This window comes from Hipposideros armiger, unplaced genomic scaffold (assembly GCF_001890085.2).
Source record: "Hipposideros armiger isolate ML-2016 unplaced genomic scaffold, ASM189008v1 scaffold_17, whole genome shotgun sequence".
NCBI lineage: Eukaryota > Metazoa > Chordata > Mammalia > Chiroptera > Hipposideridae > Hipposideros > Hipposideros armiger.
Window position 1 is genome coordinate 2,468,770 of NW_017731367.1, and position 12,737 is coordinate 2,481,506.

At 38.0% G+C, this 12,737-nt stretch overlaps 1 protein-coding gene across 12 annotated transcripts in view; it reads right to left on the reverse strand.

The window, feature by feature from the left end:
• The window catches only part of USP40 (ubiquitin specific peptidase 40), a 72,092-nt gene that overhangs the window by 43,850 nt on the left and 15,505 nt on the right, over nucleotides 1–12,737 (reverse strand). For all 12 annotated transcript variants that reach the window (XR_002122418.1, XR_002122413.1, XR_002122417.1 and 9 more), the window contains 3 exons: nucleotides 7,712–7,807; nucleotides 5,730–5,837; nucleotides 2,343–2,643 (listed from right to left, as the gene is read on the reverse strand). Coding sequence is in view for 9 of the 12 variants with exons in the window: in XM_019629276.1 (XP_019484821.1) it covers nucleotides 2,343–2,643; nucleotides 5,730–5,837; nucleotides 7,712–7,807 (505 nt within the window). In the remaining 3 variants the exon portion in view is untranslated. The remainder of the gene's footprint in view (nucleotides 1–2,342; nucleotides 2,644–5,729; nucleotides 5,838–7,711; nucleotides 7,808–12,737) is intronic.

Here is a 12,737-nt window from a genome sequence, read left to right on the forward strand (position 1 = left end):
AACCCACTATTTTCTTCCTGTAACAAATGTAATAATTGGTCACTTAAAAATTCTGAAAATTATTTTTAAAAATGTAACAGAAATAGATATTACATGTAATCCCACTACCTTAAGAAATACTGCTAAAATTTGATATATACATATACTTCTGGTCTTTTTTCTATACCTACACAATGTGTCTTGTGTATGTACACACACACTTGTTTAAATTTGCTACACAATGGGATTATATTCAATAAATTTGTAACTTGCTTTTTCATTTCATATATTGTTGAGTATTTTTCCAAAGCTTTAAATGATTGCATAGTAGTCTGTTCTATAAACAGCATAATTATAAATCTAGCCAATCTTTTTCTGTTAGACATTTATTTAGGTGATTACCATTAGTCACTATCATAAAATAATGTGGGTAACACATCTATAAACACAAATATTTATACACAGCTCTGATTATTTCAAGACAAATTTGTAGAAGTAGAATTACTGGCTTAAGATTTTTAAATACATACAACTAAATAGGTTGTATCACTTTTATAACCTACCAGTTATAGAGGAAGTGCTAACTGTTAACAACCAGATTACTAGTAATATTTGACTTGCAAAAGTGTCTTCCCGTTGCTGTTTCAATTCACGTTTTTGATTACAGGTTAGACTGAAATGTTTTGTGGGTTTTTTTGCAGTTTGCTTGTTCTATTTCTTCTTTTGTATGTTGCTTATTTATATCCTTTTCCCAATTTACTACTGAGGACAGTGGGACACATTGCTTCCTATGAGCTTATCATTTGCCTTTTAATATTGTTTAAGGTTTATATCACTTTTTCTTAATTTTTTTCTTTCTTTGCTTTTAAGCTTAGAAAGTCTTCTCTACCTTAAGATCAGAATAACATTTACATTTTATACATTTTAAGGTTCCTTTTTTACATGAACATTAAAAGAACTATAATTTTATTCAAGTGATTAATATAATTTTAAATAGTAAATTCAAGTGGTTAGTATAATCACTTGATTTTACTAATTGCTAATTCAAGTGATTAGCTACTAACCGACTTCCCAGTTGTATTTATTGAGTAATTCACTTTTTCCCTGCTTATCTGAAAAGCTACCTTAGCATGGATTAAAATCTAAAAAAGAGTCAGATCAATTTCTGGGCTTACTGCTCCATTCAATGGTCCACCCACCTCTTTGCATTAGTACCAAATTGTCTTAATTGCTATAGCTCTATTAGTATGATTTTACTGACAGAGCAAATTTTCCTTCAGAAGTCCCTTCTTCAGTTTTCACTAATTTATCCCTCTGGGTAAATTTTAGAATCATTTTGTCAAGTCCCATTCCTTTATTCCCCAAAAGAGTCCATCAAGATTTTGGCTGGACCTTTATTCAATTCCTGGGCTAATTAGAAAACTGTCATTTAGTACATATTCCAATTATGTACATACTAAAATTCAATATAGTGAAAAAGACCACACTCCATCGGAAGACACACTTTTTCTGTTAATATATATGTTTATAACTGAATTCTGCTTGGCAATATATTTATCTGAACCATTACTATGTCTTTTTTCCCCCCCTCAGAAAAATACAAAGCCCTTTCTGGTTAACAGGATAGTTATGTAACTGCTTCAGAGCCAGTAAGTTACTTTCCTTTGATTCACATGCAAATTATTAACTGCTTTCTTATTCTTTATAACAATGATCGCTGTTCCCATTCTCTAAGAACAGTGTCCTCATCTCTAATCACAGATATATCTCAATCTAAAGAGCTTTCTTAGTCAGCGTTTTACTTTTGAGTAGACTTTGGGAAGTGATCAAAGTCTTACAGGCTGATTCATGTGAGTGGCTTCAATTCAAACATTCATCATTTGCGGGCGTAACCTCCATGGTATTAGCTCTCTTAGAAGTTTCAACAAAGAGTGCTTCAAAGGTATTTCAATTGCTCAGACACTACATTACCTTGAGGGGAAGGAAATAAGACAGGAAAATAAAAGGGAACATATAAAAATAAGACCAATGCCACTTATAACTTGGAGGCAACACAAGGCTGAATGACAGAGCCAAGCCTAAGGATGGGGCGGTCCAAGAAAATCCAATTTTGAAAATCTGACTATGGCCTCATATTATTAGAGGGGGAGAAGAAATTTAATAGAAATACATAATCTCAAAAAAAATGATAGACTGTTGGAACCCTTTTGGCATCATATATTTATTGCTGTTATAATAGCTTAAAAATATTTTTAAATGTTGCAAGGGTAAACCTCCTTTTAAGAGGGTGACAATTCAAACAGTATTTAACATTTCTCTTCTAAAGTCATCCACTGAAACACACAGGAACATTCTCTCCATACCTTCAGGAGGTCTCTGCAACTGGGATTTCCGATAGAACAACATGTAGGCACTTTCTTTGCCCTGAAATTGCTGTTCAATATCCTTTTCCTTGATGGGCTGGACTTTGGAATCATTTATATCAAACCAGTGGGGACAGGAGGCCCTGTCATTTAATGCTGGGGGTTCTGAGGTAAGTGTCTTGAATGCTTGCGGATCATTCCTTTGGAATCTGGGCTCAGCCTGCAGAGGACAGTTCTTCAGTAGGCTAACTGTACTTCCATCTGAACTGAGCAGAAATATCTGAGAATGAAGCTGTAAGAACTAGACAGGAACAAATAACAAATACTAGGTTAGTAAAAAAGTTTTTTTAAATTAGACATGATAAAAAAAAAATTCATCTTCCTTTCTGTGATTAGATATTTTTACTTCACCTTTATTTTTGGCCTGGCCAGCTAGGAGGAAAAAAACCCATTTGGGCCGTAATGAAACATTTACTGAAAGTCAGAGTTCTCTCTGCTAAACAGCCTAATAGTTATATCAAGAAAAAAGTTGCCATGTCACAATCTAAAAATATTTTAATTATGCCTCAATAACACTGTTTTTAAAAAGTGCTTTACTGAAACATTAGGTAAAACAAACAGCTGTACAATGTTTAAAGCAAGCTAAACAAAGCACAAAACAAAACCACGCAGTGAAGCACAACAGAAGATCATTTCAAACCCAGTGACTCAGACAAATTCAGGTAGCAATTCTAAGCCTACAGTTCTGTTTAACTACGTTGAAGCTAAGCTGAATGTTTTCTGTCCTGGAAGTTGACAGGCTGGCTCAGGAAATCCAAGCTTAGAAATAGAAAGGCTTGAGTCATAATCCCAAAGACTCTTTCTTAGGTTCTTTTAGCTAAAGGATTATGAAGAAAAAAAATGTTCTCTCCCACTGCCTATCCTGCGTCTCCATCCCCTGCTTCCCTCTCCTCTCCTTCCCTACTTCTCACTAGCCCTTGCATCTCCTCCTTTTCTCTCAGCACACATTCGCTTCATCTGGAAAGCCACTTGGGAGGCACATGTAACAGGCAATGAGCTCATCAATCATTACGGAAAGGTGACTATCTCATTTGTCTCTTGGAAAGAACTAATCTATGGTAATAGCAACTCTAATCAAAAGTATTATTTTTATCACAAATAGAAAGGCACAGGGCATACAACACAACGACATATTGTCAACACTGTATAAGAGATGGTAAAACAGTTTTGTAGCTAACTTGTTTTAAGTACAGTAAAATATCAACAATTTGAAACCTCTGAGTAATGAACTTTCTGTACAGCCAATTTTTTCTTTGATAGTTGAAGATCAACTCTTGTAGGCAGAGAACTTTTGTTGAACTAACCCTTCTAATAAAAATGATCAACACTAGGCAAAATAATGACAACACTGTTTGGAGAGTAACCAAAAGCAGGCATAAAGTGGAGAAAATGCATGCAATACTTCAAAAACAGGAAGCAAACGAGGGTGCGTTCTGCACTAATCTACTGCTTCCCAGGTTGCAGCAGTGCAAGGTGGAGGAGAGTTCAGGCAAAGGCATGAAACAGGTCTAAGATTCAAAAGAACTAAGAGCATGTTCTCAAAGTACAATGGAATTAATCAGAAATCAATTTACAGATGCAACAAAAAAGTAACTAGAAATCCCCCAAATATCTGGAAATTAAACAACACACTTCAAAAAAACTCACGGGTCAAAGAAAGAATCAAAGACACTACAAAATATTTTGAACAAATGACAATGAAAACATGTCAAATATAGCTGCAGCTAAATAGTGCTTAGAAGGAAATTTATAGCTTTAAAAGCATGTATCAAAAGGAAAGTTTTTTAGAAAACTGAGATACCACCTCAAGAAGCTAGAAAAAAGATGATCAAATTAAATCCCAGAGATAAAAGGAAGGAAATAATTAAAAACAAAAGCAGAAATCAATGAAATAAAAACAGATGAGCAGTAGAGAAAATCAACAAAGGCAAAAGTTTGTTTTTTGAAAGTTTAATAAACTTGATGAGCCCCTAGCGAGACTGATGGAAAAAAAGTGAGAAAAAACAAATTATCAATATCAGAAATGAAAAAAAGGCAAGTCCCACTGACACTAAAATGATAATATAGGATATTTTGAACAATTTTATGTCAATAAATTTGACACCATAGGTAAAAAGACAAATTCCTTAAAAAATATAATTTTCCAAAATAATGCAAGAAGTAATAGACAACTAAATAACTCTATAATCAAGGAAATTAAAACTATAATTTTAAAACCATATTACAATAAAGTTCTAAGTCTAAACAGCTTCATCAAACACTTAAGAAATAATAATCAATCTTAGGGAAATTCTTTCCAAGAATATAAAAAAGGAAATATTTCCCTACTTGTTTTATGAGTCCTGTATAACCCTGATAATAAAATCTGCGACATTACAAAAAAAAGGAAATTAAAGAAGGATCTCTCTCATAAATACAGATACAAGTCCTTAATAAATGAGCCAAATGAACACAGCAATACATAAAAATGTGTCATGGCCAAGTGTGATTTAACTCAAATGTAAGATTTGATTAACACTAAAAAGATCAGCCACTAACAGAATAAGGGAAAAGCCATGTGATCATATCAATAGATATAAAACAAACAGCATTTGATAAAATCCAACCTGTACTCAAGATGGAACCATCAGTCAACTATGAATAAAAGCTAACATCCTCGAACTTATAAAGGGTATTTATATATTTTTTGAAAACCTGCACAACTAATAGCTTAAAAGTAAAATACTGAAACATTGATCCAATCATTTTAAATGAAAACCTTAAAACCTTCTATGAATTCAGGGGCATTAAGCTAATATCCTTTTAAGAACTGTGGCCTAATTAAAAGATGCACTTAAACACTTATTGACCTTGTATGTGAGCTCTTAACTCCTGTAAGAAATAGCTCCAAAATATTTACTAAGTGTTTTGTTGCTTTCCTTGTTTTCAGTCAAGTCCCTATATCTTATCTCTGGAGGTACCAGTTTTTGCATCTAATCTTACAGCCGAGGAAACCAGATCACCAAGTTTACCAGAACTGAGTATAAAAGAAAGGTCAAGTGAAATTCGGGTGAATAGCTGAAGACATTTCTATAAGTTAAATGATAAATTTTAGAGTATGAACTTTGTGACATTTTTTTGCTCTTGAGATTATCCATCCCCCCTTTTTGCTTTCTTCCTGATTCTATAAAATACTTAATAAATAACAATTGAATTCTAACTATTACACAAAAATACTGATTTTATTTTCACCTAATTTAAATTTCCTTCTGCAAAGGAATTCATGATTCTGGGATCATGATACAATTTCCTGGGAATGGGAGTGTCTATAAGAATGTCATGTGTTACCTTTCGCAGTGGTCCGTATTGTTTTCTATACTTCTTGTTCCAAGATATCCCTATCTTCTTCACGAGGTTCTGGCTGAGCTGATCAACAGGAATTAGATTACTCTCCTCCTTATGAAAGAAACACAGAATCATTTAAGAAAATCTGACGCGCTAACTGCAACACTTACAAATTCAAAGGGACCAACACAAGATTATATAATTAAAGGTGGCTCTAACAGCAAATGTGTAAGTGGATTAACCATAATTATTTCAAAATAAAAAGGTTTTTAAAAAAGTGAATTAGTCTCAGTTTAGAACTTGAATTTCGACACTTTTCATGTCCCAAAGTCTAAACATTTAAAGAGCAATATTCAAAGAATATTCTGAGGTTTGGTGGATTCCTGATATTATATGGGATTTTTAGAAGATTTAAGAGCAAAAAAGGATTATTAATATCTTTTCTGAATGTTTCAAAGTATAAACAAGTTCTAAAAGGGAGTAAGAAGTGACTGTTAGAGGATGAAATGTTTCCCCCCTCCAAAATTCATTATGGTAAATCCCTATAAGCCTCAGAATTTCGACTATTTTCAGAAAGGGTCTCTAAGAAGTAAGCTAAAATGAGGCCATTAGGGCGAGCCCTACTCCAGTCTACCTGGTGTCCTTAGAGAAATCTGGGCACACACAGAGACCCCAGGGATGCACATGCACAGAGGAAAGGCCATGTGAGGACACAGTGAGGTGGCCATCTGCAAGCCAAGGAGAGAGGCCCCAGGAGAAACCAAACCTGCCAACACTTGTTGGACTCCCAGGCTCCAGAAGTGTGAGAAAATAAATGTCTATCGCTTTAAGCCACCCAGTCTGTGGTTCTTTGTTATGGCAGCCCTAGCAGACTAATACAGCGGCCATAGGCCAATATAGTTTAAAGGACTCAACCTCGGTCCCTAGTAAAGAATTATGAAAACATTGTTTATTAAGAATGAATGAATTTGTAATAGATATGTATGATATTGGGGGGAAATGGGGCAGCGGAGTGGGGGAGGGGGTTGTCACTTCAAGGGGTAAAAGTATAACTATTGCACTGTGTTGTACAGCTGAAACTAATTCTAAAAAATGGGTATTTCATAATAAAAAATAATTTAATAAAAAAAAATTACCCACACACACAAAAAAATGAATGAATAAACAAAAGGAGACCTACCATCTTTACAACAGGGTACTAAGGAAACATTAAAAGCCATATACAGAGGGTGCCAAAAAAATGTATACACATTAAAGAAAGAAAAAAAACTGTATTAAAATTGTAATAATATATACCGATAACAAAAGATGAATACAAGTCACGTTTGACTTCTGCAATTACAAGAGGTGCTCAAAGTGATTACCATCAGCATAATTTTAAGAAAGTTAAGTTTTTTCCTTTCTTAAAATGTGTATACAGTTTTTTTGGCAATACAGAAGTATTACCAATATTAGGAATGAAAAAGGGGACATAACTTCAGATCCTACAGATGTTAAAAAAATAATATGGGAAAATAGTAAATTCCAAAACAGTATGTAAAGTAAATCCCAATACTATTTAAAAGACTTAATACCAAACCAAACCAAACCAAACCAAACAATAAACCATAACCCCATCCCAATATATGTGTATAAATACAAGTCAAACAGAATGCAAAGAATATAGGTCAAAGTGTTATATAACAATGACTGAGTGTATTTGGTTTATTTATTTACACTTTGTATTTTCTTTCTATATTTTCTAGTTTTTTTCTCTCAAGTTTTCTACCATGAATATGTATTTCTTTTATAACCAGGAAGTCTCCAATAAAAAATGTTTAAAAACAGACTTAGAAAACGCCCAAAGGAAAAGTAACAATATCAGCTCTACCAACTAAATTTAATTTATATATATTTGATATATATACACATGCCCAACTAAATTTCATTTATTATATCTGATATATATTTTCTGTCTGTCTGTCTGTCTGTCTGTCTCTTTCTACCTGTAATAAGATTGCTTTTAGAATCATCAGTGGATTATCAATCTCTTCTTCATTCTGAAGATCTTTCGCATTCACATCTGGTTTACTTTTTTCCTCCTAGGAAAAAAAACAATAAAAAAGCTTCTATCAATGATCTTTTAAAAGGTAATTAACAAAATAGGAATGCTGTGTTATGGAGGTTTCAAGATGGAGAAATGACAATAAAAACATCATAGTAATTTGTATATACTTTGGAAGCAGGCAGACCTGGCTTTGAATTCCAGCTCTGGTTGAATAATTCTAGACAAGTTTTTTTTACATCTCTCTGGCCTTATCTGTAAATCAGGATTGTGAGGTAAGTAAAGCCTCTAGCACAATACACACCCTTTTCCTACTAAGAAAAGTGCCCTTTTCCTACTAAGCTCTACTTTGGCTGCATCCTACAAATTCTGGTACACAGCTGTATGTTGTGTTTTCATTAACACTCAGTTCAAAACATTTTCTGGTCTTCATCCAATTTATCCGCATTCACCTGTGTCGCCCTAATAAAATCCTACCCATCTTTGCAAGCTCAGCTTAAAACTCCCTTCCATTTACTGATGATCCAAGTTTTCACTCTATTCTATAAAGTTATTTAGGAACATGTCAAATAACTTTTTTTTTCATACATTCCATCAAGCAAAAGCATTTTAAATTGGCTTAAAAGCATAAATTCAAACAGACCTAAATAATTAACACAAAACAAAAATAATAGGGCCAGCCGTGTGACGCATTGGTTAGGAGTTGGCTTGGGACGCCAGCTCTGAGCAGCAGGGCCCCGGTTTGGATCCCACATGAGGGCCAGTGACGCTGCGCCCTCTACAGCTAAGATGGTGAACAACAGCTCAACCTGGAGTTGGGCTGCTGTGAGACGCTGGCGACGGCATAGGCTGCAGTGGGGCTGCAGTGGGATGCTGTGATCTACCATGAGTGGCTGGCAGCCTCTGTGAATGGCCGTCCAATGGCCGGCAAGCGACTGCTTCATCCGGGAAAAGCACAATGATAATACCAACATGGGCCAGTGAAGCAACGTCCTCCACAACTAGACTGAAGAACAAAACGACAGCAACTTGTCTGTTCCCCTTCCCTGATTCCCCAACACTGTTCCCCTTCTCCAATTCCCCAATAAAATCTTAAAATAATAATGGTAATAATAATAAATAGAATATGGCAGATGAAATACAACCATCCTGCTGTAAAATTATAAAAAATGCTGAAAAAAGTAAAACATAAAAAAAACAAAAACATCTTTTTAAACACACGCTGAGCTCACAAGAGAACATCAGGAAAATCCTCAGAGAACAAGGAGAATGGGAATCCCGGGAGGAAATCCTGAGTTGAGGTCTCCAGCTGCCCTGGGTGCTGCATCTCCAGCCTCTGCCCTCCCCAGGTCAGAGGGTGGGGCTCAAAGTTCCAACCCTCTAAACACGGGGTTGGCTCCCCTGGTAACTAGCACTCACCCTGGAGGTACCTAGGTCTCCACCAAGAGTCAACTTATTAGCATAAACTCAGGTATGGTTTGAAAAGGGGTTCATTATGAACAACAGACATGCCTAGCACTCAGGAAATTCCAAGGAGCTGCATACCAGGAACCTGGGACAAAGACCAAATATGTGTATTTTTATTACACCACCAAGATAGACTCCAGCAAAAAGCTAGAAACCTGAAAGGGCTACACTCTCACATAAGCACAACCTAGAAAAAGATCCACCTTACAGTAAAGAACAGCGAGGAACTGGCTTGCTTTGCCCATGACCCTAGATGAAGGTGGAAAACCATTTCCTCTAATAATTTATAATCACAAGTAGGTCCTCATGTGGGCTTGTGGCCTAAATTCACACTGGCTGTATGGCTCTGAAACCACTAAGACAAGATCTTATTTCAACGTTAAGGGTTGGAAGTGACCCCAGGCATGTGGTAGCGACAAAGACATGCCTTTTTTTTGGAGGAAGGTACTTTCAACTCAGGCCTCAAACTAGTCCTGTCAATCATATTCTTAGAAAACCAACCAACCAACCAAGCCTACAGTCTAAAATCACAAAGAAAAAGAATCAGCAGAAATCCAAATCAGACCCACAAAGTCTTCAGATACTGTGATTATCAGACACAGAATAATAAAATAGTATCTTTAATACATTTAAAGACATTTATGACTAAGGAAAAAGAAATGTTGAAATGGCTGGAAGGAGAGGCAGGCTTGCCAGTGTCCATTATCTGACAGGCTGGTGCAGGCGGCATATGGGCTGGGCCCAGGCCTCCTCACTCTGCCTGTGGCCGCCAGCCTTGGCCTTGTGGTGACAGGCGGGTCCAGTGGACATCAGTCCAGGGCCACCAACCGGAACGGTTGTGAAGCCTTCTTTGTCGTGCTTCCTCAGATATACAAGAAGGTATTAGAAGTGATGTCAACCGTCAGTGAAGCAAAAGTCCCCCACCACCCAGGAAGCAGAAGGCACAGATCAGGCTCTTCTTTTTTTTTTTAAAGATTTTTATTGGGGAATTGGGGGATAACAGCGCTGGGGAATTGGGAGGAAGGGGAACAGACAAGTTGCTGTCGTTTTGTTCTTCAGTCTAGTTGTGGAGGACATTGCTTCACTGGCCCAAGTTGGCACCATCATTGCGCTCTTCTCTGGCGAGGCAGATCAGTCGCCGGCTTCTGGACGGCCGCTCACTGCGGCTGCTGGCCGCTCACGCTGGCTGCTGGCTACACACGGTAGCCCATGGCAATCCACTGCCACAGGGACTGCAGCCCACGCCGTCGCCGGCGACTCACGGCAGCCCAGCTCCAGGTTGAGCTGTTGTTCAGCATCTTAGCTGTGGAGGGCAGTGTCACTGGCCCTCACATGTGGGATCCGAACCGGGGCCCTCTGGCATCCCAAGCGAGTTCTTAACCATCGCGCCACTCGGCCGGCCCAGATCAGGCTCTTCTTTACAGCTCCATCTCGAGTCACATTTTGAATAGTTAATGGCCTCCTAGAAGAAGGGATTCACCTTCTAAATAGGCCAAGAAAGCCTGAAACATTGACTGTAACCCAGGGAGAATTACATGAAGTTCGCCATTACAGTTAATCCTTGCAGACAGCACCCACTAAAGAACTTCCAGGAATGCAGGGAACAGCTCCTCAAAGAGGAAGAACTCGCCAAACTATGAGCAGAAAGAACAACACCCGGCTATGATGAGAACACCTGGAATCCTTCGTCTCCAGGCACACGAGATCTCAGGGTACCGGCAGTAAAAAGACAAGCAGTGTCCAGGAGTACCTACCGAAGCTGGAGTTCTTAAAGCACTCATCATCATTTGAACACCATGAAGCTCTGGATGAAAAGCTACTGATTCTTAAAGAACAGAGTAGGAAAAAAGTTAACAATAGGGTGCTTCCTTGGAAGCCATGAATACAGAAATATACTAAGCACAGACAGAAAGCCATCTTCTGACTGTTCTGTGAGCCTTGATGGAGACCTTGATACAGTTACAAAGCTCCGAGAATAGAGACACAGTACAGAATGAAAAAATGGCTGCCTGCCCGCTCACGTCACCTAACAGGACCGGAAAGAGCCTGGCACAGCTAGAAAAGAGCCAATCAATTCAGAAGAAAGGAACACACAACTGCAGAGATGCCCAAGAAAGCACAACCCAAAAGGAAGGCCTGGAATAAATCATTACCCTTGGGACACGCTGCCTCACCACAGTGTGAAGCTCCCTCTGTGCATGGCCTCAATGATCAACTTGAAAATGAAACTGTAAATAAATATTTGTACGCATCAAAAGACTGGGGATAAATCCCACCAGCTAGACACTGGCTGAGCAAAAGCTGCAGCAGGCACTGAGGAAAGCAAAGACACACTCCCTGAGGTGGAGGCTGAACTGCGGAAGGTGGGAGCACTTTCTAAGACTGAAGAGACATGGCAATATTGGGGAAAAGGTTACAACGCACGGAAGCATAACTGCAAGGGAAAGACGAAGAACTACGGTGGGCAAGGCAAAAAGAAAAAAATACATGAAGAGACTAACAAGTACTTATCAGACCTGTTCACAAGCTTCTACCAGAATCTAATGAAAGACGTCAACTTCGCCTTTTCAAGAGAATGAAATAAAGCTAATATACTTGTTCGACAGGGTGGGAGGGAACGCTCCACAGACTAAGAGCGTTCCACCACGGGCCCTCGGAAATGTAAGACAGCAGCGGGCAGGAGGGTAACAGGATCGAATCAGCGCACACAAAGCGCGGAAACACGGGCTGCACCAGATCCGAGGAGGACAGAAGTGCTTCTCTCCATCTGGTTGGGAACGTGTCCAGCACACGGGCATCTTGGCACGCGTGGCATAAGCATTTGAGAGTGATTCCTGAGTGGCTTTCCTAACTCAGAGCTGGAGTTCTAGTAATAAAGGAAATGGAAAGCAAAGGACTGGAAGGGGTGAAACAAAACTGTCTTTTCCCAAATATGTCTACAACATAAGAAGGTTTAGCAAGATGGTTGGTTATAAAATCAATAGACCAAAGATAACTACATTTCAATACACTAGGCAAACAGTCCAAAAAATACGAAGACAGATCTAGCCATGCAAAATGTCTCCCTGGGAAACATTTTCCTGGAGGAACAGTTTTGCTTTTTTAATATCCAAACTTTATAAAATATACACATCTCTCAAGACATTCCAAGTACAACCGATAGAGCATCAGAAATACAGAAATGTTCCGAAAAGCAAACTGCATGTCAACACAGGGAACGTGCCTGAAGCCAGTCGGTGCCCACAGAAGCCACGTCGCTGCCTGTGAGTAACCATCCACCAACAACATCACCTGTTTGATGATCAGGAAGAGGTGTTTTAAGTCTTCTACATTCTAACTGATGGTTTATAAGTTACATACAGACGTTTTACTGTGTTTCAGTTACACTTTGGAAACTGGCTGAGAGTTTGGGGTTGGTGTGTAATACATTCTAATTTTTCCCACTGTAAATAACTGGGACTCGAGTCCCAGCGGGGGCTTTTCCTCAGAACATCTGCAAG